Genomic DNA, 24,144 nt, shown 5'->3' on the forward strand with positions numbered 1-24,144 from the left:
GAAAATCGGCGAGAGAATTAATAGAGTACAATTTCAATTGTTTTTCAGCACAAAATAGCAATGAAGACAGAGAATCATTTTCTGGTTAATGAGACAGTAAAAAAAAAAGTTTTACAATCAATCTAATATTAGTTTGGGATTGGTTTAAATCAACTAATTAGTTCGCTCTGTGTAATTAACGTCCTTTGAGCAAACATTTTTTTATGCCTTTAAGGCATTAATTCGGCCTTTGACAATCAATTTACGTTTCGTAATCATGAGCAAACTAAACTTTCAACTGAAGTGATTTTGGGGTTAATAAATAGAGTCATTGGAAATTCAGATGTAATGTGAAATAAATTGGTTTGAGCAATTTATTTATCATTTTGAATGGCAACAAGCAACATCTTGTATTTGATTTTAAAAGCAATTCTTCAAGAAGATTAAAAACTTAAGTCACAAATTGTATCCTTTCTTCAAAAAATGTAAACAATAATTAAATAATATACTATTTCCCTTTTAGAACGGTCTTAAACTTCCTTCTGTGTATTCGTCTTGCTCATATTGTGAATTATAGAACTATATTGCAACTGTAACAAAACCCCTTTAAAGCGGCCACCCCCTCTCAACGGCCGAAATTTTGCGGAACAGAGGGGTGGCCGCTCAGAGAGGATTCACTGAATATGAGGATTAGCAAATCACTTATCCTCTTAAGCACTAAAAGCTAAGAGCAATGAATCAGATGCAATACCATCAAGTCTTAGAGTGGTACTTTTCATTTTTTACTCTAGGGTCCCCGATTCCTACCACTGTGTGTGGTTTAACCAGCTGGATGGGACCCTGAAGAAAGCTCTAATTTTTTGATCCAGGCCAGGAGCCGAACAATTCCTGGTCTAGTACCTCTAGAGGTATCGCTTCACTTGGAGGGCTTTGTGACCTTGAGCATATTTAACATCCTCCAGTCACCATTAATGAAGACAGTGCATCTCCAACTGGCTAGGATCGAACACAGGACCCTCCGGTCACAAGTCTGCCTTATTGATTATGTCACATGGTCCTTAGATTGGTACTGAAGATTAACATCATGATCAATTTACAGCTTCATGGACAGACTCCTGCCCTGTTGAGATATGTAGGGTAAAACACCAGCCAGAAATCACAGATGAACCATGGCTTATGAGTCTAGGAGGTACTTATGCTATGCTTAATTTAACTAAAAAATGTAAGCTTTTACTTACTTCATTGATAATACTGCCCACAGATCCGACAAAACCAAGCCAATCAGAAAATGCTGTTGCCTGAATTCAGTCGTAAGCTCAGTGAAATTTCCTTTCTCTATTAGAGTTCCTGTAGAAAGCAAGGAACACTGGGAAGAAGATGAAGCAACACTTGGACAAGGAGATGTTGCTGGAGAAGGCGATAGAGGCGTTCCAAACGGTATATTTAAGGTGACAAAATGTTCATGACTGCAAATAATACGCATAAAATCGAGTTTCAGTGACATTAAGAAGATACTGTCTGGAAGTGTTGAGATTTTAGCCGACATTTGTTTGAAGTAGGACTGAAAAAGAGAAAAATTTAGATTTCATTATTCATTGAAGCATTTTATGCATGATAAAATAAATCATTTCAAAACAAAAAAAAAAAATTAATTTAAAGACATTGGGAGGGAAGAAAAAGCTGATCAAAGCTATATTTGCAACTTTAATGCCAAGATACCCCTTCCCCCAGTCACACTTTATTATCCTAATAAAAATGTATAAACAATTTTTCACGTTAACAAATTCCTATGAATCAAGATACGGCATTGTATTGCATAATGTCTAGAGTTTTATTGCATAATGTCTAGAGTTTCATGTGAGTAATAAAATCATTTCTTTTAGGAATGCGAAAAGAAAGAATATTTAAATTATAATTACTGATAGAAAAAAAAAATCATTTTTATTGGATAACTAGAGGACCCAAATGACGTTGTTCTATTCAAACTTTGTAAATTAAAAAGTTTAAAAATATCAATAAACTATCAAGAGTTTGAACCGTTTAGTTGAAAAAAATTAATTATAAGATAATATTTTAAGCTGCTTGGAGTCAGAATGCATATAGTATTTATTGCAACTTGAGTCATCTGATGCCCACTGAGCAGTTCTTTCATTAACTATTTTTTCTTCTGCACTTGATGGTTTGTTCCTTCAGCCGTACTCAAAGGATGAAAAGCGTCCTCAGATATTAAGTGGATGAAACTAACTATCCATCTAGAACAAAACGGAAATCCCGCTGCAACGTCCTCCATATGAAAAAGAACAAAACAATCGAAAGGATATCGTTTAAAAATGATAAATGTGAAATAATTCTCTAAATAAACAAGGCCCCCCTCCCAATGTAAAATAAACACATTCAACTAAAATGACTAAACACTCTTTAAAAAAGAAAAACCATTCTTTAAAATTCGAAACATTTCGCCAAAAAAACAAAAAATACAATTAATTATTTTTACAGTAGCTTTAGAATATAAACAAACGATCACACAACTCTATTGCTTATAGCCAAAATCGCCAAGCCACCAGGTTACTGCAATCCAGCCGATCAGTGAGCGAAGTTAACTCCAACCGATTAGCGGTCCGATCTTTTGAACGAAAAGTTTTAAAACTTCATATATTGCCTAATATGTTCTTTCCACCAAAGATAAAGGTCTTCCACTGCACTGATCTTGAGGATATTTCGATAATTGGGAATCTCACGATCTTTATTTATTGGCGTCAATTTTTGGCTCCAGTGCCTGCGCGAGAGGAATTTTTCGTTGCAAATCTAAACAAAGACTGAAACATCTATTTATATAGGGTTACTATAAATCAACGAGGCTACCAAAATAAAATTGTTTACGCCAAAAATGAGACGATTGCGCCAGATTCCCAACTACCGAAATATCCACCTGATCTTTCGTGTACAGAATTGTAATTTATCAAAACGAAAATAAAATTTGCTTCGTCTTTAAATTCCATCATCTTTTCCTTCAATAATGTACTGATTAGTTTGATATTCCTTAAAGTATTCTTGACATTGGTGCAATAACTTAGATGGATTTGAGCCGAGAAACAAATGTTGCTAGATACGGTACTTTCTGATTATTTGGCTAGGAAAACCTAAAGCACCGATCTGGTCACATAGTTCAACTACGATGACAGAACACACGTTTTGCGTGAACCTTCCAGTTTTGCTTTGAAATATATCTTTGAACCTAAAACCATTGCTTCCAAGAAATGAAGGCTTCACTCTCCCTCTCTCTACGTTTTATCTGTTCTCAATTAAAATGTTACAGTAGCAAATTTCATTACAAAAAGCAGAGCTGGGTTTCTTATTGTCCCTTTGGCAACGGGTTAAATATTTATTTCAGTTTTCGTTCAACAATTGGTGAAAATAAATATTAATCATTTGGGAGATATAACCATCCAATGTTTAAATTAATTAATTAACAAAAACGTTTCCGATTCCATCCATCGCGCTTCAAAACCATGCTTGCCACAACTTAATTACACACAAAAAATTTGATCAAAATCGGTCCAGCCGTTTAAAAGCCTTATGGTGACAAACGACCGCACCAGGGTTCATACTCTATTTGGATGAAAAAATTCCATGACTTTTCCAAGACTTTTTCATGACTTCAATGAAAATTTTCATGACCTCGTTATACGAAGAGAATAGCATTATTTAATCTCAAACTTGGTAATATTTGGAAATGAGCATTAGCAAAACGTCTATATGAATGCCACAGCCTCATTGAAGTACTTACTCGTAATGGAAAAAATATAAGTGCACACTTAAAAAAACTAAACTATTCTTATTTGTCTTCATCATATTAAATTTAAGTAAAGTAAAAATGTGGTGAAGCGAATATGATGATGCTTAAATGTCTTATTTTTTTTTTAAACAGGCAGAATGATATAGAAATTGACAAAGGTTGAATGAATTATCACTAAGTTTCAATAAATTTGCTTCAAAAGTTACCTTTTAGTGTCAACAATGCTTTTAATCATCCACGTAACTTGACAGTATTTTGGTTCTTTAAAGTAAAGCCACATAATTTAGTTCTTCATGTTTGTAAACCAGATCTTTTTAGAAAAAACCATTCAGCAATGAATCAATCTTCTGATTCAAAAGTATATTTGTTTTGCTTACAAATTTGCATATTTTCAAATGCATATAAATTAATAGGTTCAGAAATTCCAGAACACGTTTAATTCCCGACATTGAACGTAGCAGTGGGTAGAATGGATTAGTTTTGTGTGCCGTATGTTGGGTACTACTGTTTTAGAGCATTAGAATTCCTCTTTTTCTGTATTCTATTGCCTGACTTTAGATCTTTATTTTCTAAAACATACAACAAATTAAGATAGACTCTGATAAATTGAATAATAAAGTCCTTACAAGTGATGGAATCGAACTGGCATGCAATTGAATTGCTTTATTTATTTATTTATTTTTTTTTTTGAGTGGGCGTGGCAAAACTAAGAACGTGAAATTTTGCTACTACAGAATATGAAACATAAGAAGTGTGGAAAATAACAGAAAATTAAAAATAAGTGATGTCCAGGCAGTAAAATCACATTGCAAAAAATGGCAAGCGGCTGCAACAGAAGTGGATGCAATGAGATTTTGAAATTCAGATTTGATTTTTGGATCGTTCAATTTTCCATTTTTAATAGCTTTTATGTATATACTGTTAAATCACTCAAAATTTCTAATGCTCCTTTAACTACTGTTCCTTTCTCTTTGTCCAGGACATTTTTCCATGACTTGAAATAAATTTCCATGACTTTCAATAAAAACTTCGATTTTCCATGACTTTTCCAGGTCTGAAAGTCTGTTATTTTTTTTCCATGACTTTCCAGGATTTCCGTGACCCGTACGAACCCTGCCGCACAGAAGATTTATATATTAAGTTAAATATACAAATTTAAGTTTTAAACGTATCAAAACACCGATAGAAATATTTCAATGATTATGAAAATCAAAGACTTTTTTGTCTGAAAAAACATAGGTCAAAAATTTAAATTTTTCAATAATTTTCACTTTTTCTAAACAAATCAGGCAATTATCTTCAACAGTACATAATCACAAACAAAAATTTCTTAACATGCATTTATGTATTATGGTGAACATAATAGCTCTATTGTTTTGATGTTCCTTTTTTTTGAGCAATCACGATTGCTTATTGCTTTCATTTGACTGTCCTTGACGTTACGGTTCCTTTTTCAGCTTGGACCAGGGCTGCAGCACCGTCCACCGGCCGGCAGCGCGGCTGGTCTTGAGCACTGTCCACCGGAATCCACTTTTGCTGGGCGGTGGCGTCCATGTCCTACACACGCATGGTCATATACACTCCCCTACGTGCGCACGCCTTTACACACATACACACGCCTATGTGCACACACGTAAGCCTACACTAACAACTATACACACGTAACCACCCAGGAGGAGGGACATGGAGGGGGAGCCGTTTCTAGAAACAATAACTCTAATCAGTAGGGTCTTGTAGCAACTCGTGATTGCGAAAAACATAATTTGAATTCAAAGTTTCGGAATTCAAATTAGAATTAATTGGGGGAAGTAGGTCACAGATTTTTTATTTTGTTTTTTAAAGCATTCTTATCATTTATATTAATAACATGATGCATAAAAATACATTTTCATTCTCTATTATAAGTTATTTCTATCAACATTTGATTCATAGACCCAGGGGCAGCTCCAGCGGCCGCACAGGGCCCGCATTATTTGTAATTAAAAACTTTTTTTACGTCTTTTTAGAACAAGTTTGACCTAGCTGAAAGCTCTGTTGAACGTGAGGACCCATTATAAGTGCAAAACAAGCAAGAACAGGGTCCGCTGAGAGCCGGCAGGCCCCAAGTTTCTGGCTATGGGCTGACATGGCCTCTAGTTGGCCCTAATGATTAATCCCAGATAATGTTTCCGGAGGAGGAGGGGGTGGAATATTTTTGCTTTTGCCTTGAAATTTGACAGCTAGATGTCTTCAAAAACAGTGATTCTCAACCTCTGCTCCAAAGGATGGGCAACAATCTGCGAAACATGTGACCGTATCTGGGAGATTTTTATGTGGTCGTGTTAATAACATTTTCTTATTAAGTTATAGTTATTATAACATTTTGTACAATGTTTTAAAGTTAATTTTGTGATAATTTTTTATTATTTTCTGTTTTTTTTTCCCTCAAAGATTTATTTACTTAGGTTTTAAAAATTATAATAATTGTGGGACAGCTGCATTTATAAACCAAAGTAAAGTGTGAAAAATTATTTCTATCTTGTTCGGTAGATCAGTGCTTCTCAACTGGTGTGCCGCAACACGGTCCTTAGTATGCCGCAGTATTTTTAGAATTGTAGAATAAGAAAGAACACCTATTTTACCTGCGCCAAAAATCACGTATAATGTACCTAGTTTCATCAATTGTTGCTAGTTTCATTAAATTAATTCCAACTGTGTGAACATTTATTTTACCAAGAAGTAAAGAAATCGTACTGGGAACGAAAGGTTCCGATGCAATGAATGAGGTGGTCTAAGTGCCAATTCCAGACGATGTTATCAGGCGACTAATTAATGACATGACATGGATGTTAAAAACAATGGCTGATAAACTACAAGTAGCTGATGTTTTTTATATTTATAAAAGGTGCACTATTCTTGCTGATTAGGACAGCATTCAAGATCATTTTATTTTCGGCAAAGGACTTTCTCATCATGCAGCGGGTGATGAAATATTCTACGTTACAGCTAAATTAATAAAAAGCTACGGGATCCAGTGTTACATTGCACACACGCATACAGTGATGGAGCAGTTGCAAAGGTGGGAAATATCGAAGGATTCATGTTAAATGAGAAAAGGGCAACGGGTTATTAAACAACACTTAAAAATTTAAGTCGAATAGCCCCTGAATGTAAAACATTGCTTAAATCTTTTGGACCATAATTTTGAAAAAATTTCCAGGGAAATGCTCCAGATTCTCCTATTTATAAAATTTTCAAAGTTTGTCTAAAGTTGCAATTTTGAAACTTCAATTTTGAAAACTTGCAGGAGGGAGAAGGAACTGATTTCAGTCTTATTAAAAAATAATTGATCAGATACAGTCCTTCTCCTTAACGTCAATAACCACGGCCTATAATCCGGTTTTTTTTTAGTTAAAATTTTCAAAATTTTGAACTGACACCCCATTTGTTTTTATTAATCCGATCAAAAAAAAAAAATTTTTTTTTTTTGTTCTTTCAATGTGCCCCCTAAAACCTTTTTCTGGTTATGTCCCTACATGCAGGAGCAGAATTCAAGCAAATTTGGGGGGAACTAGACAAGGTTACTTCAATGGTTCGCAGGAAACAAATGTTTTGCCGACTTAGAGGATTCGTGCCCAAGGAAAAAGTAGAGACTCATTACAATGATTCTCTATTTTGTGTGTCTATGACTGTATCTACGATACACAAAATGAGGTGGCGGCACAAAGCGCTCCTCATTTTATACAATCAGCGCCCCTCATTTCATGTGAATGTCGTCGTGTTTCGCCGAAACGAGAGGTGCCTTGCGGCGCCCCCTCATTTTGTGGCGGCCAGGACGGTTGCCCCCCTCCCTTTGGACAGCCCTGAGTATACACCAGGTGGAAGGCATGGCTGATACTGAAGCATTGAAAACTTCAAGAGGCTGTTTCTAGGGATTTTTTCTCACTTATTTGAGGGTTCTGGTTCGTAGTGTGAGGGGGAGGGAAGGAAGTTACTCTTATGATGAGCATCCCTATAATTAATACAATTAATATTTTTTAATTGGGGCTCCGCAAAAAAGTCTTTGCCCAGGGCCTTGCAAAATCTAGGACCGAAACTGCTTAGAACAGAAGCTTTACAAACAGATTCAGATAATATAGACAAACACCTGTGAATGGTGTTTGCAGAAAATTTTCAAACTTTGCAGACAATTTTGAGATTTTTTAAACAAATTTTTTTTATGATTAAGGTTTTTTTTTTTGTGAGCAACAAATGTCAGTTGCATTTTGAGGTACCTCAAAAAAATTAGCAAGTATAATTGAAAAGCCATATTAGTTGCTTAGTGGTACTTAACTGGCTTTCAACTTTTCATTTTTGCAGTTGGCAGCAATATAAGATTTGGGAGAAGCACAGCAGTTTTTGAAGAAAATTTTCAAGAGAGTATTTGAGTTTGCAGACAGTTTAAAATATTATAGCGGTCTATTTATAAATATAATAAATACACACACACATATATATATATATATACACACACACACATATATATATACACACATATATATACACACACATATATATACACACACACTCTATAACAAAATAATCAACGCACCAAGAAACAATCCTCCAATTGCTTTGAAATTTTGTATGCATGAGTGTTTTGACCAGATATGCAAATGATTGAAATTTGGTGTCCAGTGAATGAATAGTTTGATCTCCTGTACATCAAAATTGCGCATCTAGCAAATGTAAATAAAGAGCAGTTCTTCAACAGTTGTTAAAACTTTCAGTTTGGTTACAATTCAGATTACCTTTCAGAACTTAAAAACGCCTTGTCGCATGGTTCGTGCTCATTACGAGCAACTATCAGAGTTTAAAAGAGGCTAGTAGGTCAAATCAGAGAAACGCTCATCATTTGAGTCGAAGAGATGCAGGGATTCGAAGATGCTGGCAAGGATGGGCGGAAAATGGCAAAGTTCAGCATCAGGATGGTAGCGGTCGACCTAGGGTCACAACAGATCGTGATGACAGGATGATTTTCCGATCAGTTGTCACAGCGCTTTCTTCATCTCTATGAACCAAAAGACATTCAACTAAACACCAGTGTCCATCATGACCATTTACAGACGGGTGGGACAACGAAATCTATGCTCGCGCTGACTTACGCCACCTGCCACTGACACCTACACACTGACGAGTCAGATTACAGTGGTGCATGGCTCGATCAGGTTGGAAAGGTGCCAACTGGGGACGTTCAGTCTTTAGCGACGAATCCTGCTTCCAACAGTGTTATGACGATCATCAAAGACGTGTTTGGAGACACCCAGGGCAGAGGGGGGATCCTGGTTTCACTTTTGCATGCCACACTGGCCCTCAACAAGGCGTTATGGTCTCGGGTGCCATTTCCTTTGATAACTGGACCCTTTATGTCATAATTAGAAGTACACTTACAGCACAGTGGTACGTCGACAACATCCTAAGACCTGTTTTGCTGCCGTTCTTTTTGCAGTACCCTCGGCTGGTTTTCAACAGGACTATGCCAGATAACACACGGCACGTGTTGCTATGAACTGTCTGCAAGTTTGCCAAACTTTTCGGTGGCCTGCCAGATCTCTCTCCCATCGAGCATGTCTGGGACATGATGGGATGGCGATTGCATCTGGCAAGGAATGATGATAACCTCGTCCAACAATTGGAGCGAATTTGGCCAGAAATGCCAAAGGACACAACCCGGGAGCTTTATCGGTGTTTGGCACACTGTGCTTCAGCTTGTATCCAGGCTAGAGGCGGGTCAATACCTTATTGAACTTATTACTGTAACTCTAACATAAATAATTCAATTGTTCTGAGAATTTAATCATTTACTATTCTGTGCATTGTCTTCCCATTCACCAATTTTCATCTCAATCGGATCAGTCCTTCTTGGTGCGTTGATTTTTTTGTTATTGTGTGTATGTGTATATATATACATATATATATATATATATATATATATATATATATATATATATATATATATATATATATATATATATATATATATATATATATATATATATATATACACAGTCGAATCCTGCTACAACGCAATTCAACTTGTGCGAAATGGCTATAACGAGAATTTTTCACCATTAACAAATTTTTTAGAGCTAAAGCGAATTCCTTGTCCACAACACGAATTCTTTTGGAAGGAAGTACCGACTTCGTTATTGATTACTAAATATTGATTCTGTGAATGTTCTTATATCTCTTTAGCATCACTGACAGCGAAAGTTCTCACATCAAACTATCGTTGTTAGTGCATCAAATAACCACTCGGCACCTTTCACTTCTTTTTCTTTTCTTTTTTCATTCATAATATTAAAGTTGATGAAATATAATGACACCATAGTGCGCTGTTTCCTCTACGGTTTGTAAAGACGGGAAGAAAAAGAAATTTTTTGACAAAAAAAGGGTTAAGATTCTCGATAGGTTTGAACACTACAAAATGTTCAGATATACAATTAAAAGTCAAAACAAAAAGATATACTTAAATATTTAGAACTTAGTTTCAATATTGAAGTTTGCAGATTCTGTAAGACAAGCAAATATTGTGAAAACACAAGCTACTCTTGTATTGTGGATTAAGGAGATCAACAAGAGGAGCTGTTGCCATAAATGGAAACGTTATTAAGGAAAATGCGAAGCCACTGTATTTAAAAATGTATTAGATAAGAATAATGATCTGAGATCATGGAACATAAATCATCATCTACTTCATTTTTTAACTCAAATATTATTACTGTATCTACTGTACACAGTACTATTATATACAGCATTTTATTATTACTACGTACTATGCGTACCGTTTTCTTTTATTTTATTTCTTTCCTTCCTATCACTCATTCATTTTGTGCATCTAAAAGTATTTTATGTTGAATAAAACAGCTTTATTAATTTTTTAAACACAGTAAAAGTTAAGTTCTTCAGTAGAAAACTATAATGTATAGTTGAGGAATGCTTTTAAGCAGTTTGAGGGGTATTTACAAATGTCTAAAAGAATTTGGTATGTTTCTAAAAAATTTATATGAATACATTTTTCCACAACGCAAAATTTCGACTTACGCGAGGAGTCTTGGAACGTATCCCTCACGTAAGTTGAGATTCGACTATACATACATAAATATATATACAGTCGAACCTTGATATCTCGAACCTCCTTATCTCGAAACCCTTGAAGTCTTGAAATTAAATATTTTTCCCCTGCATTTTCTATAAAAACCCCTATGTATTTTCCATAGTTATATCAAAATTTATTTTTCGAAACCCTTGATATATCGAAATTTTTGCACAAAAGCAAGTTTCAGTTGCCGTTTTTCTTTGGCAATTTTTGTAGTAAAACCAGTTCCGGGGACCAGTTTTCATCTCTCTTCTTGGGAACTTTGTGATTAGGGAATTGAAGCAAGATAATAGGGAAGTGTTGGTATGAAAGGGGTGCTGTGTTTTCCCCAGAGTTTAGAATCTTTGTGCATTTCTCTCGAATATGTTGCCCACTTTGAGGAAAGGGGGTTGATTTTTCGCCAGTCAATTTTCAAGTGCAAACGGAAAATGCGTTCCTCATTTTCATCATTCTGCTTTTTTAACTCCTACAAAATGGCTGCTGAACACTTTTTTGAATGTGGGGAGCTACTAGTTGAAGATAAGAATTTTTAAATTTTTAGGTGAAAAACCAAGTTGAAATTGTTGTTCATTTCAAAATCTCTTCCTGTGCACTTTCGACAATTATAAAATTTCAAATCTAGTAAAATATTGAAGACTACTTTATTGATCATAATTCAAAGTGGTCTCATAATACATATATAAATGCATATAGCATACGTGTGTGCAATCGTGAGAGTTTTTAGTGTAATTTTTTTAAAACCTTGATAACTCAAAAACTTGATATCTCGAATTTTTTTCCTGTCCCGAGAGATTTGAGATATCGAGGTTGTACTGTAAATGGAAAATTATAATAGTTTTATCACTGAAAATACCTTTATAAGAAGGAACACGTAACCTCTATCCACTACAGAAAACAGATCACATAAGAAGAAGGCTAAACTGGAGTTTAAATTTTTTGTAAATTTTTCATCACCTTCTTTATGGCAACGACTAATTATATCAGATGTAACAGTGGTAACCTGAAAAATTAATAAAAATTAAATTTTAACTGTAATTTTTTGGTTAAAACAAAACAAGTTAAATTTTTTAATTTAAGAAGAATATTCTAATGCATAAACTTTTGCTCATTATTACAAGTAAAGTACTTATGTTGTCAGTAAAGATAAATTCATATTACATTCCCATGAATATTTTCTTCAACTGGAGATAAAATATTTATTTAAAAAAAAACTATTGTTTTTAATATTGGTGAAATGGAAAATGATCACAAGAGTATAAGTCATCACATGCAATCCTCAAAAATCATTGTTGCTTAATTAATAGCAACTTTACAATCATATTTTACTATTTATCAATAAGTGAAGGCATCAAGCAAACTCTAAATGAAAAGTAAATGAAAAAGTTGTACTGATGCGAAAGTGAGCGCATCTCCATTTTGTTTTTAGCATTATACAGTTAAGGTTGAATTTTTGTTATGCACAGTTACCTTGAATTTTTAAGAGTCATAAACATTAGTATGAATAGTGAACACTGTCCATGTCCTAACGCAGCTGAATTCTGTACCATTTTTTCACAGATGTTTTGTGGAAATTGGTCAACCACCTCGGGGGGAAGAGCCTTCATGCGCTTGAAACAAATGCATGTTTTTCCTACCCCAAGGTGTTTCTTTTCCTGGTAGACTAATGCCAAAGCATTCATTAAATATCACTTTAACACTTTCAGTGTGTCAACCTGTGTGATGTCTTTTGTGAAGCCAAATCGTAACAATCAATCCTTGTTCAGTGCTATATGAATTTTAATCACACATGGTTAATTTAACTACAACTGAACAGTCACTAAGGTAACCAAACAGGGAAAAAATGAGTGGAACATGAAAAGCAATATTACTACCATGTATTAGTTTTTTTTTTTTTATCTTCACCATCAAAAAGGGGGGGAGGGGAGGCCACTTAGGGACTACTCTGGATATGAATTTTAAATAACATAATATTGGAAAGGAGGTACGTATGAACGTAGTGTGATTTACTGAGATAACTTGCAGCAAAAAAAAAAAAAAACCCTTGAACAAAAGTGTCTTTCCCCTATTGTAGGGGGTTGTACTATTTGAATCATTACTTAATTTGTATCAAAAGAATAAAAGTTATCAAAGTTTTTGCTCTTAACCCAGTATTTTAGGAACTTTTTTACCGAAAAGAAGATATTTAATGGTTATATTTTTATTGCATATAAAGTAGGAAATGTTCTCAAAAAAGAATTTTTTAGAATATTCCCTGGATTTTGAAGAATTTCTAAATCTCTTATAATTAAATTTACGGCTATTTTAGATGTAAACTTTATTAAAATGCTGTACTGATCCTCACTTTAATCCAGAAGTTATCTGTGCATTCTCTCCTTATTAGCTAGCATGTTTAATATAACTGGCAATTTGAAAATAATTCACGACTGAACAAAAAATGTTAGTAATGCGAAAGTTACTTCAACCAACATTAAAAATTTATGCGTACAATGGTATTAATTTAGCTATGAATCTGAACAGAAAATTAGTTATCTGTCCCATTCTCTCAAAATGTCTGTTTCTCTTTACAGCTTTTACCCGTCAAAGAGTTTTTGATATCCTGGCTATGCAAAACAGTATTTGAAAGTCCAAAGCCACAGACCAACTATAAAAAACATACTTAGTTGTATAAAATACTAAAAGTGATCAGTAAGTAAATAAAAGTGTTTCTTACCAAAGTTGTTATGTCATCAAAAAATTGAGCACAAAACCTCATCTTACGTGGGATGTCAAGTCGATTGGTAGCAGCTAAATGTTCGATCATACTCCTGATTATCAGATCAAAAAAGAACCATGCGTTCCTTAATATAAGCTCTCTAGATGTGCCACTCGAAACCACACACTGCAGGGCTAATTCTTCATGAAGAACTTTTCGTGTCTGTGACAAGGAGATGGCACAAAGCACATTGTCCTGTATCACAGCTGCCGCTCGCATGCTGGCAGTTCGATCAAGGCCTCTACAAAGAATAGAGCTGACTTCTCCATCTGCATCAGCATAAGATACAATATCTGGATTGCTGTTGCTCCGGCCAAAACAAGATCTCTGTTAAAGTAGAAGGCTGATCATCAGTTACACATAGAACCCATCAGTTTTCATTAAACTTAGTCAGCACTTATGCAAAAAATTAAAAGGAAAATTGTTTTATTAAAATTGTTTTTAAATAGTTTTTTAAAGAAAGATGAATAAAAATAACCTGTCACGGCTTCCGAAAAAAAAAAGCATTTGTAAACTAATTTTTCTTACTATTACAAAAAAAAAAAAGTCTTAGAGAAATAATTAGTCATTATAAGCACAACTTTTAATAAAAAATGCTGAAAATCACATACTTAAAATTTTAAATTCAATAAAAAAAATATATATACAAAAATTGTTACTAACTCATTTTTAAATTTAACTTGCTGAAATCATAACTTTACTAATGGTATAGATCCTGTTAGAAAAAAGCTCTTTACTTTCAAAAATAAAATAATGAATACAAATATTCAAGAAACAGTAAATTTGAGAGGGGAAAAGAAATTGTTAAAAATATATATTTTGAAAAATAATTTTTATATTTACATGGATTGGTGTAGATAAGTGTCTGCCAATTGTACCATAACCTAATCCTATTTGATTTGATTCGCTCGTAGCGGATCCATATATAGAAGATGTATGATGTGGAACAGTACACTGATATGATGCGTAAGTGACCAGCAAACTATTTCTACTGTGTCGATCATTCAGTTGCTCCAATCCAGACTAATAAATTTAAAAATAGAAACAAGGTATGAAAAAAGCTTTAAACATAAATACATTTCAATATAAAGCAAAAATTACATCAGAATAATTTTATGATCAAGTTCCAAGTTTCAGTATCCAAAGAAAAAACAATTATTTGGAACTGAAAGCATATATTGAAGTTCAACACTATACAAAGGCAATTTAAAAATCTAAATAAAATGTCCTGGTTTGAAATAACACCAGTGTTGTGATCATCATACAGCTTATTCTTTAAGACTTAGGAAGCTCTGCCCCTTGTAGTTAATTTTCATAAACATCCAAAGATTGCTTCACAATCTTATTTGGTTTGCAACAAGTAAAATAACTTGTCAGCTAGGAAGAATTTGATTAAATTACACGTTACGATAAGAACAAAATAAAAATCCCACTCCTACTACTGATGAAAATATAATAGACAGTTCTAATAAAAAGTTTCACAAACTTATAACAGAAACTTTAAAAATAATAATTTAAAGATCGTAAAGGGGTAAACTTTATTGATTCTTTTAACTCTGAAAGATAACTGGAACTTATTCATACACATTTAAAAAAATCCAGTTTTAAACCAATGATAGATAAATTAAAAAGTCACACTGTGGCCAAACAAAAATATGTAATAGTATATTAAGGTAGTATAACATTAAAAAATGCAAGGCAAAAGGAATAAAATGACTATGTGTTCAAAAAATTATAATTTACCGTAATTGAATTCACAACCATCGATATTGCTTCGAAAGCAGCTTGACCAATATTCATTGTTTGTCCTGCAACAACTGGGGGTCTGACAAGTAAATAGATTAACTTGTTTAAAACAAGTGGTAGAAAGTTTACTAGAGATTCCAAAGAATTATCAGGAGAGTTAGTAATTTCCAGCATGCTATTCTTGAGTTCTTGCTCTAAGGAATTTTCTCCAATTCTGTTTGGCATAGAACCTTCTTCTATCATACGGCATATGCTGAGGAATCTATCAACATTTGAATCCTAAAAGTGAAGCAAAAAGCAATCAAGTCCAACCAACATGAATTTATTAATATATTCAAAGTTTGATTAGAGTGCTCAAAATTGGTTATCCAAATAATCCTTTAGCTGGGACAAACCTAACCCGGCAGTGTCATAATGCTGGTTATTAGTATCTGTGTAGCCTACATAATGCTGCCAGGTTAGGTTTGTACCAACTATAGTCATGTTTTTTACCATGTGACTGATGGGCTTTATAATTTTTTATAGATTGAACTTCTGAATGTCTGCAAGCTTACAATGTTAGAAATAAATGGTCCTAAGTCACATTTTTGGACCAATTTTAACTAGACACCAAAACACCATAGGCCCCAAATTTCACCTAAAATTTTTGGATCACATGCAGGTTTTATTCTCTTGACTTATTGAAACTATAATTCAAAAGAAATATTTGAAAGCATTTTAGAGATTCAAACAATTTTGTCTTGAAAAAATAATTTTCTTTTGTATATTTTTCAGGTCTTTTTAAATATGCTATTGGCAACAAGCAGCATCTCTATTTATAAAACACTTTTTTTAAATATTTGGATACAAAAATGTCTGATTCATAAAAAAAAGGACCTATGTTGTTCATTTTGATGCCTAGAAACTTATACTTGGCATCATTAAGAGGCCTAGATTCAAATTCTCATTTCTAATATTGGGTGAGCAGATGCTCTGCTTTGCCGATTTTCTGCAAGCATACTTTTTCCATATTTTGAATGAAACTTATTTCCTCAATGTAAGATGAGTTTTTGAACCTTTTAAAAGCACAATTGTCATTGAACACTAAAAATATATTCTGAAAAGAAGAAGAGATTCTGTTCATGATTCAGCAATTTAGAGAAATTTGCTGCTGGTGGAGAAAATGTTGATGAAGATGACATCATTAAATAGATTAATTCAGACGCTAATGATCTAGGATTGGAGCTTTTTAGCTCACATTAAAGGCCATATTCAGCATTTGGAAGAAGATCATGCATCACTTTGTGATAAAATCGGGCAAAAGAATTCAACCCCAAACACAGAGGAAGTGCTTCAATGAAAAAATGCAGAATATTTGACTGGTTTTCTAAAGAAATAAATCTATGAACTTGATTTGGAAGACGTTGTCATGGCACAACTCAGGAAATCTATATCCACTTGTATGAGAGGGTGTTGCAGAACTTTGAAGAACAAATAGGGCAGTGCATTGCAGAAAACGGACATCATCTGCATGACATTACTTTTTGAAAGAAAATTTCACATTTCTATTATTAAATGGTCACGTTTTTAGGGGAGGAGGGGAGGGACGAATGAATGATTCTGAACTTGCAACCTATAATCTACACACTTCCAAGATTTAAAAAACAAGGACAAAAATGAAAAAAGGTAAATAAGGATATTATTAACGTATAAACTGTTAACTTACTACTCACTTTTGGAAATACAGAAGATACGGCATGGATACTGATGTTGAAGATTCCTTTATGGTTATCAACCCATTTTGTATTGGGAATTTGAATCTTAAAAATAGATAAATGAGTGATACATTAACATAAATGAATAAAAGTTCTATGTAAACAAAAGCTAGAAAAGTATGAATTAACTTTCACTAAAATTGGGTTTGAAACTTACAAAAGGTGTAAGAAAAGAATAACTTGCAGGAGGAACCTCCATCATTACTGGTAAGCTGAAGTCGCCTGTCTGTAATCTACCATCTCTGAACAATGGAAACCACTAAAAATGATTAAAAGAAAAGAAAATTGATAAAGTTTGAATTTTAACATGCAAAGTAAAAGTATAATACAAAATCAAACAAGCTAAGAATAAAATTCAACTGTTTCAAATATGACTGTCAAGTTAAGAACATTTTCAGTAATACATGTGAGAAATATATGCTCTTCAAAAGAATAAACAGGGTGGTGACAGGAACTGGAAAAAAAAAGTTCCCTGACTTTTCCCTACTTTCCCTGATTAAGTTCACCAAATTTCCCTGATTTACGTTACCAATGACAATGGTTTCCTTTCTTTGCCCTACCTGAAAAACTTTGCATATAAAATAAAATGCAGTGTTTAAAAGGGTTTAAGCTGTTAATTAAAAATATTTTTTGAAAAGATGCTCTTTTTTTATTTGGTAAAAATAGAACATTAAATTATCGACAGAGAAATATTGTAGGAAATCTAAAACAAATACTATACTTCCAGGCACCAGTTAACATAAGAATTCTAAGAAATTATTAAAACCACTCTTAAAGACATATATAATCATGATAAAACTAAAAAATTTAAATGGAAATAATCTTGAACTGAATTTTCAAGCAGTATAATTGTTGCAGTAAGAATAACAAGTGATAGTTATAGTATAGAAGTAACGTAGTTTTACTTAAGTAAATAATACTGCCGTGTGCAGGTAAATGACAGTATCTGCACTAATTAGTTTTTGAGACATTTGAAGAAATGTGTGGTAGATTCAGTATGAACAATAGGAAAATGTTGGAATTAGGCGTTTTTTCGCGCCCCTTTTTCAGCGGAAACCAAATAAGCGAGTATGTACAATAAATATAATGTACAATAGATGACAAAAAAGCATTAAAAAAAAAAAGAAAAATGTGCAGCTACTGCCCTTTACCTGCACACGGCAGAATAGACATATTTATGTAAAACAAATTGAAATCTTTTGACAACCAGTCATATTGCGCTATTCTCTAATCAAGAACTTAGGTTCTAATGAATGAATACATCATTTTAACTATTAAAAAATAATAAAAATATACTTACTTATGTACACAACTCAATTTCAAATGCAAAAACAATTATTAATTTCAAAATTTATAGGTAAGGTAAACGCACCAGTAGTGGCCACCGCACCAGTAGTGGCCACTTTAAGGTTTAAATGTGAAAAATAAAGATTCCATTTCTCCCAATGGATTCAAACTTGTAGGGGGTAGAGCTCAGACTCTATTGTAGTGAGCAGTTCAAGGAGGAGTAGGTACAGCATCATGGAAAACTGTTATAAATTATTTAGTACGGTCGTCTGGATTGTTCATGTTTTTTCAGCTGTCTTCTAACGCTTCTCCATAACGAGGTATAAAAACATCGTGTTGTGTTATGAATAGAACAATGCTCAAAAATACTATTTTTAGAGCTGTAACCATGTCATGAAATGTGAAAGATCATGTTTGGAATGTTTTCAACTCCAAATAGTTGTTTTCTCGGCTGACAGTTTATGTGGCCACTACTGGTACCAAAAGTGTTAGGAAATTCAAAAGTGGCCACCGAGTGGCCACTACTGAATCAGGAAGGTTTTTCATCAATCATCTTGATTTTCCTTTTAATAGGTTGTAATACCTTAACATAATCACCTGCGTCATTTCTAATGTAAAATTATTGTTTGATCTAATAGTGGTCACCCGGTGGCCACTTCTAAACAACGATATGGCCACTACTGACTCATGTACAATGGCCACTGATGGATCAAATTTCAGGTTTGGGAAAAAATTGAAAAATTGATATTCTGGCAGTTAAAAAAATAGGAGAATTGAGGAAAAATAGGGCTATAATATGCTCATTGAGTTTCAAATATGGTAATTAATACTGTAACCCCACAGTTTAAAGAAGCCACAAAATATGCTTCACTGTGTCAACTGCTAGGTGCATTTACCTCTTGTATGAACAGGCCAGGATTACACATTACGCCATCTCCTAGGCCCCAACCTTAGGGGCGCATATCACAGAGGGAAAAAATTATTAAATAGCTTGTTGGTAAAAAAAAAGAAAAGAAACAGGAGTTTGGTGTGCTAGTATATATAGAAGAGAAAAATTCAACTAGAACCGATTGCAACTTGCCTGCTGAGCAGGTAAAAAATTGCAGGGGGAAGGGCCTTATATTTGATCGAGGTAATCCCTTTTCTAATCAAAGCAGATAATTTTTAATTTCTTAGGTTTAAGAAATCATTTCTTGAAAATACAGATTTTCTTATTAGAAGTAAGTCACACACCGTAAAATCAGTAAAAGCCATGATATATAAAATTTTCAGTTATGAAGCTTGTTTAAGGAACCATTTTTCTCTTGGAAGTCTTTAAATTATGTCAGTAAGTATGTGTTTTGCAATTAATAATCTATTAGTTCATATTTATTAATGACTGCTAATAGTCAGGAGCACCCAAAATTCAAAATTTTTGGGAAGGGGGACGAACTGAATACCGAATAATAAAATGCGAGCATTTTGTACTACTAGTAGTTTTCTAAAATATCTGTGACTAGCAATAATTTAGTGCTTACTAAAATTATGTTTACAATAAATAACATAAATAATCATAAAAAAAATAAAATATTAAATCAAAGTACTTAAAAATTAATTTACCAGACATACTAGATATTTACCGCCAAAGTATTAGGATAGGTTGCAAATATCGTAAAACTTCCGAATATGTGAAATATGTAACATTTACGAACTTTTTAAAAAATTTACCTCTGAAAATTCCCTGATTTCTGTATTTTATCGATGTCCGTAATTAATTCTTCAGCCCGATTTTATTTCCTAAAATCTTCATTAACTCAAGACACAGCTGAGAATTAATGATAATTTTTATGAGTCTCTTGAATCAAAACGGATGAATTAACATTTTCCCATTGAATGCGATTGGCAAAAACTAGAAGTCTAAAAGTCCTCAACTACACAATGAGACATATAAGGAGGGTTAAAAATAATGCTAAATACATAATTATAAATGTCCAAATGGTAAAATCTCATGAAAAGAAAAACGAGCGAGTATTAGAAAAGTAGATGCAATCGGATTTCAAAATGTGTGAAAAATTGGGATTGACGAGCAACAGCGTAAAAAATAGTCAAGATGTTTATGTTTTATCTAATGTGTGGAATTCGATAAATATTCAAAATGCTCTTGAACTCAAAATCCATGACCAATAGACAATTTCCATGATTTTTGAGCATTTTTTGCCGAAAATCATGGCTTTCCATGGACATTTTCGATCATAGTCGAATTCCATGTCTTTCCAGGTGCGAGGACACCCTGCCTTTAGTAGTATTGAAATCTTATGCTACCAATATCCGATATCTACTGATGTACCTTCGTAAGTTGTAGGAAACAAATTGTCCTAGAATTACAATGAATAGTGTGCTTACCTTATTATTAATTACGAATGATTTTGAAGTGATGGTAATTATTCAGTTCATACTTACCAAAGTTTATATGTATAATACTTATATAAGTACATACATTTTCTTTTAATTTATTTTTTAAATTAGCCTACAAAAATAACAAATGCAAATTTTCTATTAAAAACGTTTTCTTTTATCCTAAGTACTTATGTACTTTGAAGGAAGAAATGTATTATAAAAAAGGGATTAGTACAGTGAAATCCCGTTATAACGAGCTTCAAGGAACCACAAAATTTGTTCGTTGTAACGAGAATTTTGTTGTAAAGGAATTCCTGTAGCGCAGTAGAAATGAAGTCAGGACTGAAACGTTCTTTCGCTGAAACGAATATTTCGTTGTATTGGTATTTGTTGCAATGGGATTTCACTGTACATTGGTACATAATGTAACTATCATATTGAATCTATTTTATCCATCAGTTATTTGAATTTAAAGTAAGTAATGGAATTCTAAGGAAAGGATGTCAGATGGCCACTATTGACTCATGCATGTGGCCACTACTGAAAGTCTCAGATTTTGGAGTGGCCACTAATGGATCAAATTCGAGGTTTAGGAAAAAATTAATAAAAAATTGAACAAATTGAAATTCTGGCATTTTTGTAAAATGGGACGATTAAGGGAGAGTTGGGCTATAATATGCTCACTGAGTTTTGAAATTAGTATTGATATTGTAGATCCACAATTTAAAAAACACACAAAAAAACCTTAACTGTGGCCACTACTGGTGCGTTACCTCATATGGTTTTAAAATAAAAAAGTTTTAAAATCTGAAGAAAAAAAAAACCTTCGTTTAATCTAAAGTGTCAGCTAATAATATCATGGTAAAAAAAAAAAAAAAAAATTCAATTTTCAGTCAAAGTTTAATTTTAGCAAAAATTAAAATGCCAAGTGATAACTTTTAAGATTTTATTAGCATTAATTTAAAAAACAAAGTTTTTTTCTTGAAATCGCGGTAACAGTGTGCTAATTACTTCAAGACAATGATAATAAAGGCAAGGGAGCAAAGTCATTAATGACGGTTTCCTCTTTGCCTGTAGGGTTGTTTATTTTACGTAGCTTGGAATGCGTGGAAGGAAAATTTAAGCTAGATAAAATAAACAACTTTACAGATACAGAAGCAATCTTAGGAAGCTCATTCTAAGCTTGAATACTTTGATCTTGAGAAAAAAAGGATGCACAAGTATGCGGCACTGTATAATCGCACCTCATTAATGTTACTTTTTCAAAATAAATAATTGGCAGAAAATTCATAGGGAATCAAAATACTTCATTTTGCAAGGAAAACATTTTTTTTTCTTCATTTGATCAATTTTCGCTGAATTTTTTTTTTTCCTTCAAATTTCTGATATTTCCCCCAGCGATAAATTACCCTGACTTGTCCCTGATTTCCCCAATCTGTTACCATCCTGATAACTGTAAAAAAAATAGGCATACACAAGTATACAGTTGAACTCCCAATTAGCCACTAGTAGCTTAAAAGTGACGTTCCACACTTTAATTTGTTTTTTTTCACCTCTGATTAATGAAATGTACATAAATGCAATTCACTCATTTCAACTTAACAAGTGCAAAATCTATTTTTAGACACACCTGTTTCTTTCTTTCGCCGTACCACTTTAGATATACACTACTTTCTGTTTTAGATTTATGCTATTTGCTGGTCTTTAGATCTAAACTATTTAAATGTGTCAATAATTGACCGGAACAGTTTTGTTTGGAAAAATTTCCCTCTTTTCCTTTATAAGTTTTTGGTGTAACATTGATCAGGGTGAATGATTGGCTCCTGTATGTCTGCAATCCAATTGCAATAATGAACAATCCTTTTGTAGCTTTTACATATATTTATACATTAACTGTTTTAGTTTTTTAGCTAGTTCAACTGCATAAGAGTGTTATTGATTTTTTTTTAAAGCTTTTGCATACACTGGTACTGTTTTTTAACTTACACTACGGATTATCCCTGAAATTTGCTTCTTTGCAGTTATAGTGTTCCTCTATCCCATGAATAATTGGGAGTTTGCTGTATTACTATTCAGAGAAGCAAGTGGAAGAAACAAACAAACCTCATTTGAAGTAAGAAAAACTATAATGCAAAGGTACCACTTTGTTAAGCATGGAACATACATATTTGGACCTATGTATCCCTAAAAGCCTTGATACAGATTAAAATGTTATACCTTGTAATCATTTAAAGATAAAGTCAGAAATGGACAATAATAAAGCATAATTGAACATCACCATTGTTTCAGAGACAGTTGAAATGCAAATCAAAGTGTATTTTTATAACAGTTTTAAAACATAACACAATTCATTAGTGGAACGTCTATATTTTTCTCTCCTATAGGGCTTTAAGCTGTATGATGAGTGAAATCTTACTTCACTAGTATTACATGCAATATTTTTAATAAATGTGGTAGATTTAATGTGATTAAACTGACTAATGATGGGGAAAATTGGATTTTCAACTTTTTCTTAACACAAAACTAAGATGCTCTTACTAGTAAAACCCACTAAATCATATCCTTATTAATTTCAATATTTAGCAAAATCATATGTTTTAAAATCTCTTATGTTGTTGCCCTTTTTTCTCAAATGATGCTATTTGAAATTGCAACAATTAGATATTTATTAAAATTGTCACTAACAGCTGAATTTAACTACAGTATTACTTAAGGCAGGAGAGTTTTGTAACAACTTTTGGCAAAAATATATTTTTTAATTCAACATTAATAAAGTAGGAAGTATAATTCTCTATCAACTTCATATACTTAACACATGAAAGTAAGAGACTTAGTAATAAACAAATTGTTTTGATTGGAGTTTGCCAAAAGTTTGATTAAAAATCTATCATTTACATAACTAAAGACAAAGACTAAGAAATTTTTCTGCGATTTTACCGTATAACCAATTGGAGTTTCAGTTGGATTCTGTTCTATCTTCTTTTGGCAACTGATATGATAAAATGTGAACAGAAGATGGTGTTGTTCTGTAAAAACTGCAGGCAATTTAATTTTTATTTCATCATAAAAGTCAGGAAATCTGGAAAACATCAAAGTGGTATTGAATGAAAATAAAATTTACGCATTGCAATTTATTGAACTTTTGCAAAATATGTAAAGCTCTTTTAAATCCTTATTATTTAGAGTTAATTTTTCCCTTAATATAACAACGAGACAAAATCAATATCTTATAAAATAAAAAGCTAGTATTCCATAAACATTTGAAAAGAAATTTACCTGTGAAACATGATAAAGAAAAGAGAATATTTAACATTTCACCAGCTTTTAGGTATCAAAT

The 24,144-nt window shown here is 32.9% G+C and overlaps 1 protein-coding gene across 1 annotated transcript in view; it reads right to left on the reverse strand.

Moving 5' to 3' along the window:
• Positions 1–24,144, reverse strand: part of LOC129217073 (dedicator of cytokinesis protein 7-like) — a 126,241-nt gene that overhangs the window by 63,127 nt on the left and 38,970 nt on the right. The window contains exons 16-23 of the mRNA XM_054851357.1: positions 23,745–23,886; positions 17,302–17,403; positions 17,103–17,189; positions 15,388–15,669; positions 14,488–14,667; positions 13,603–13,971; positions 11,746–11,892; positions 1,218–1,540 (exon numbers count right to left, since the gene is read on the reverse strand). Coding sequence (XP_054707332.1) covers positions 1,218–1,540; positions 11,746–11,892; positions 13,603–13,971; positions 14,488–14,667; positions 15,388–15,669; positions 17,103–17,189; positions 17,302–17,403; positions 23,745–23,886 — 1,632 coding nt within the window. The remainder of the gene's footprint in view (positions 1–1,217; positions 1,541–11,745; positions 11,893–13,602; positions 13,972–14,487; positions 14,668–15,387; positions 15,670–17,102; positions 17,190–17,301; positions 17,404–23,744; positions 23,887–24,144) is intronic.

Source organism: Uloborus diversus, chromosome 1, assembly GCF_026930045.1.
Source record: "Uloborus diversus isolate 005 chromosome 1, Udiv.v.3.1, whole genome shotgun sequence".
NCBI classification, from domain to species: Eukaryota; Metazoa; Arthropoda; class Arachnida; order Araneae; family Uloboridae; genus Uloborus; species Uloborus diversus.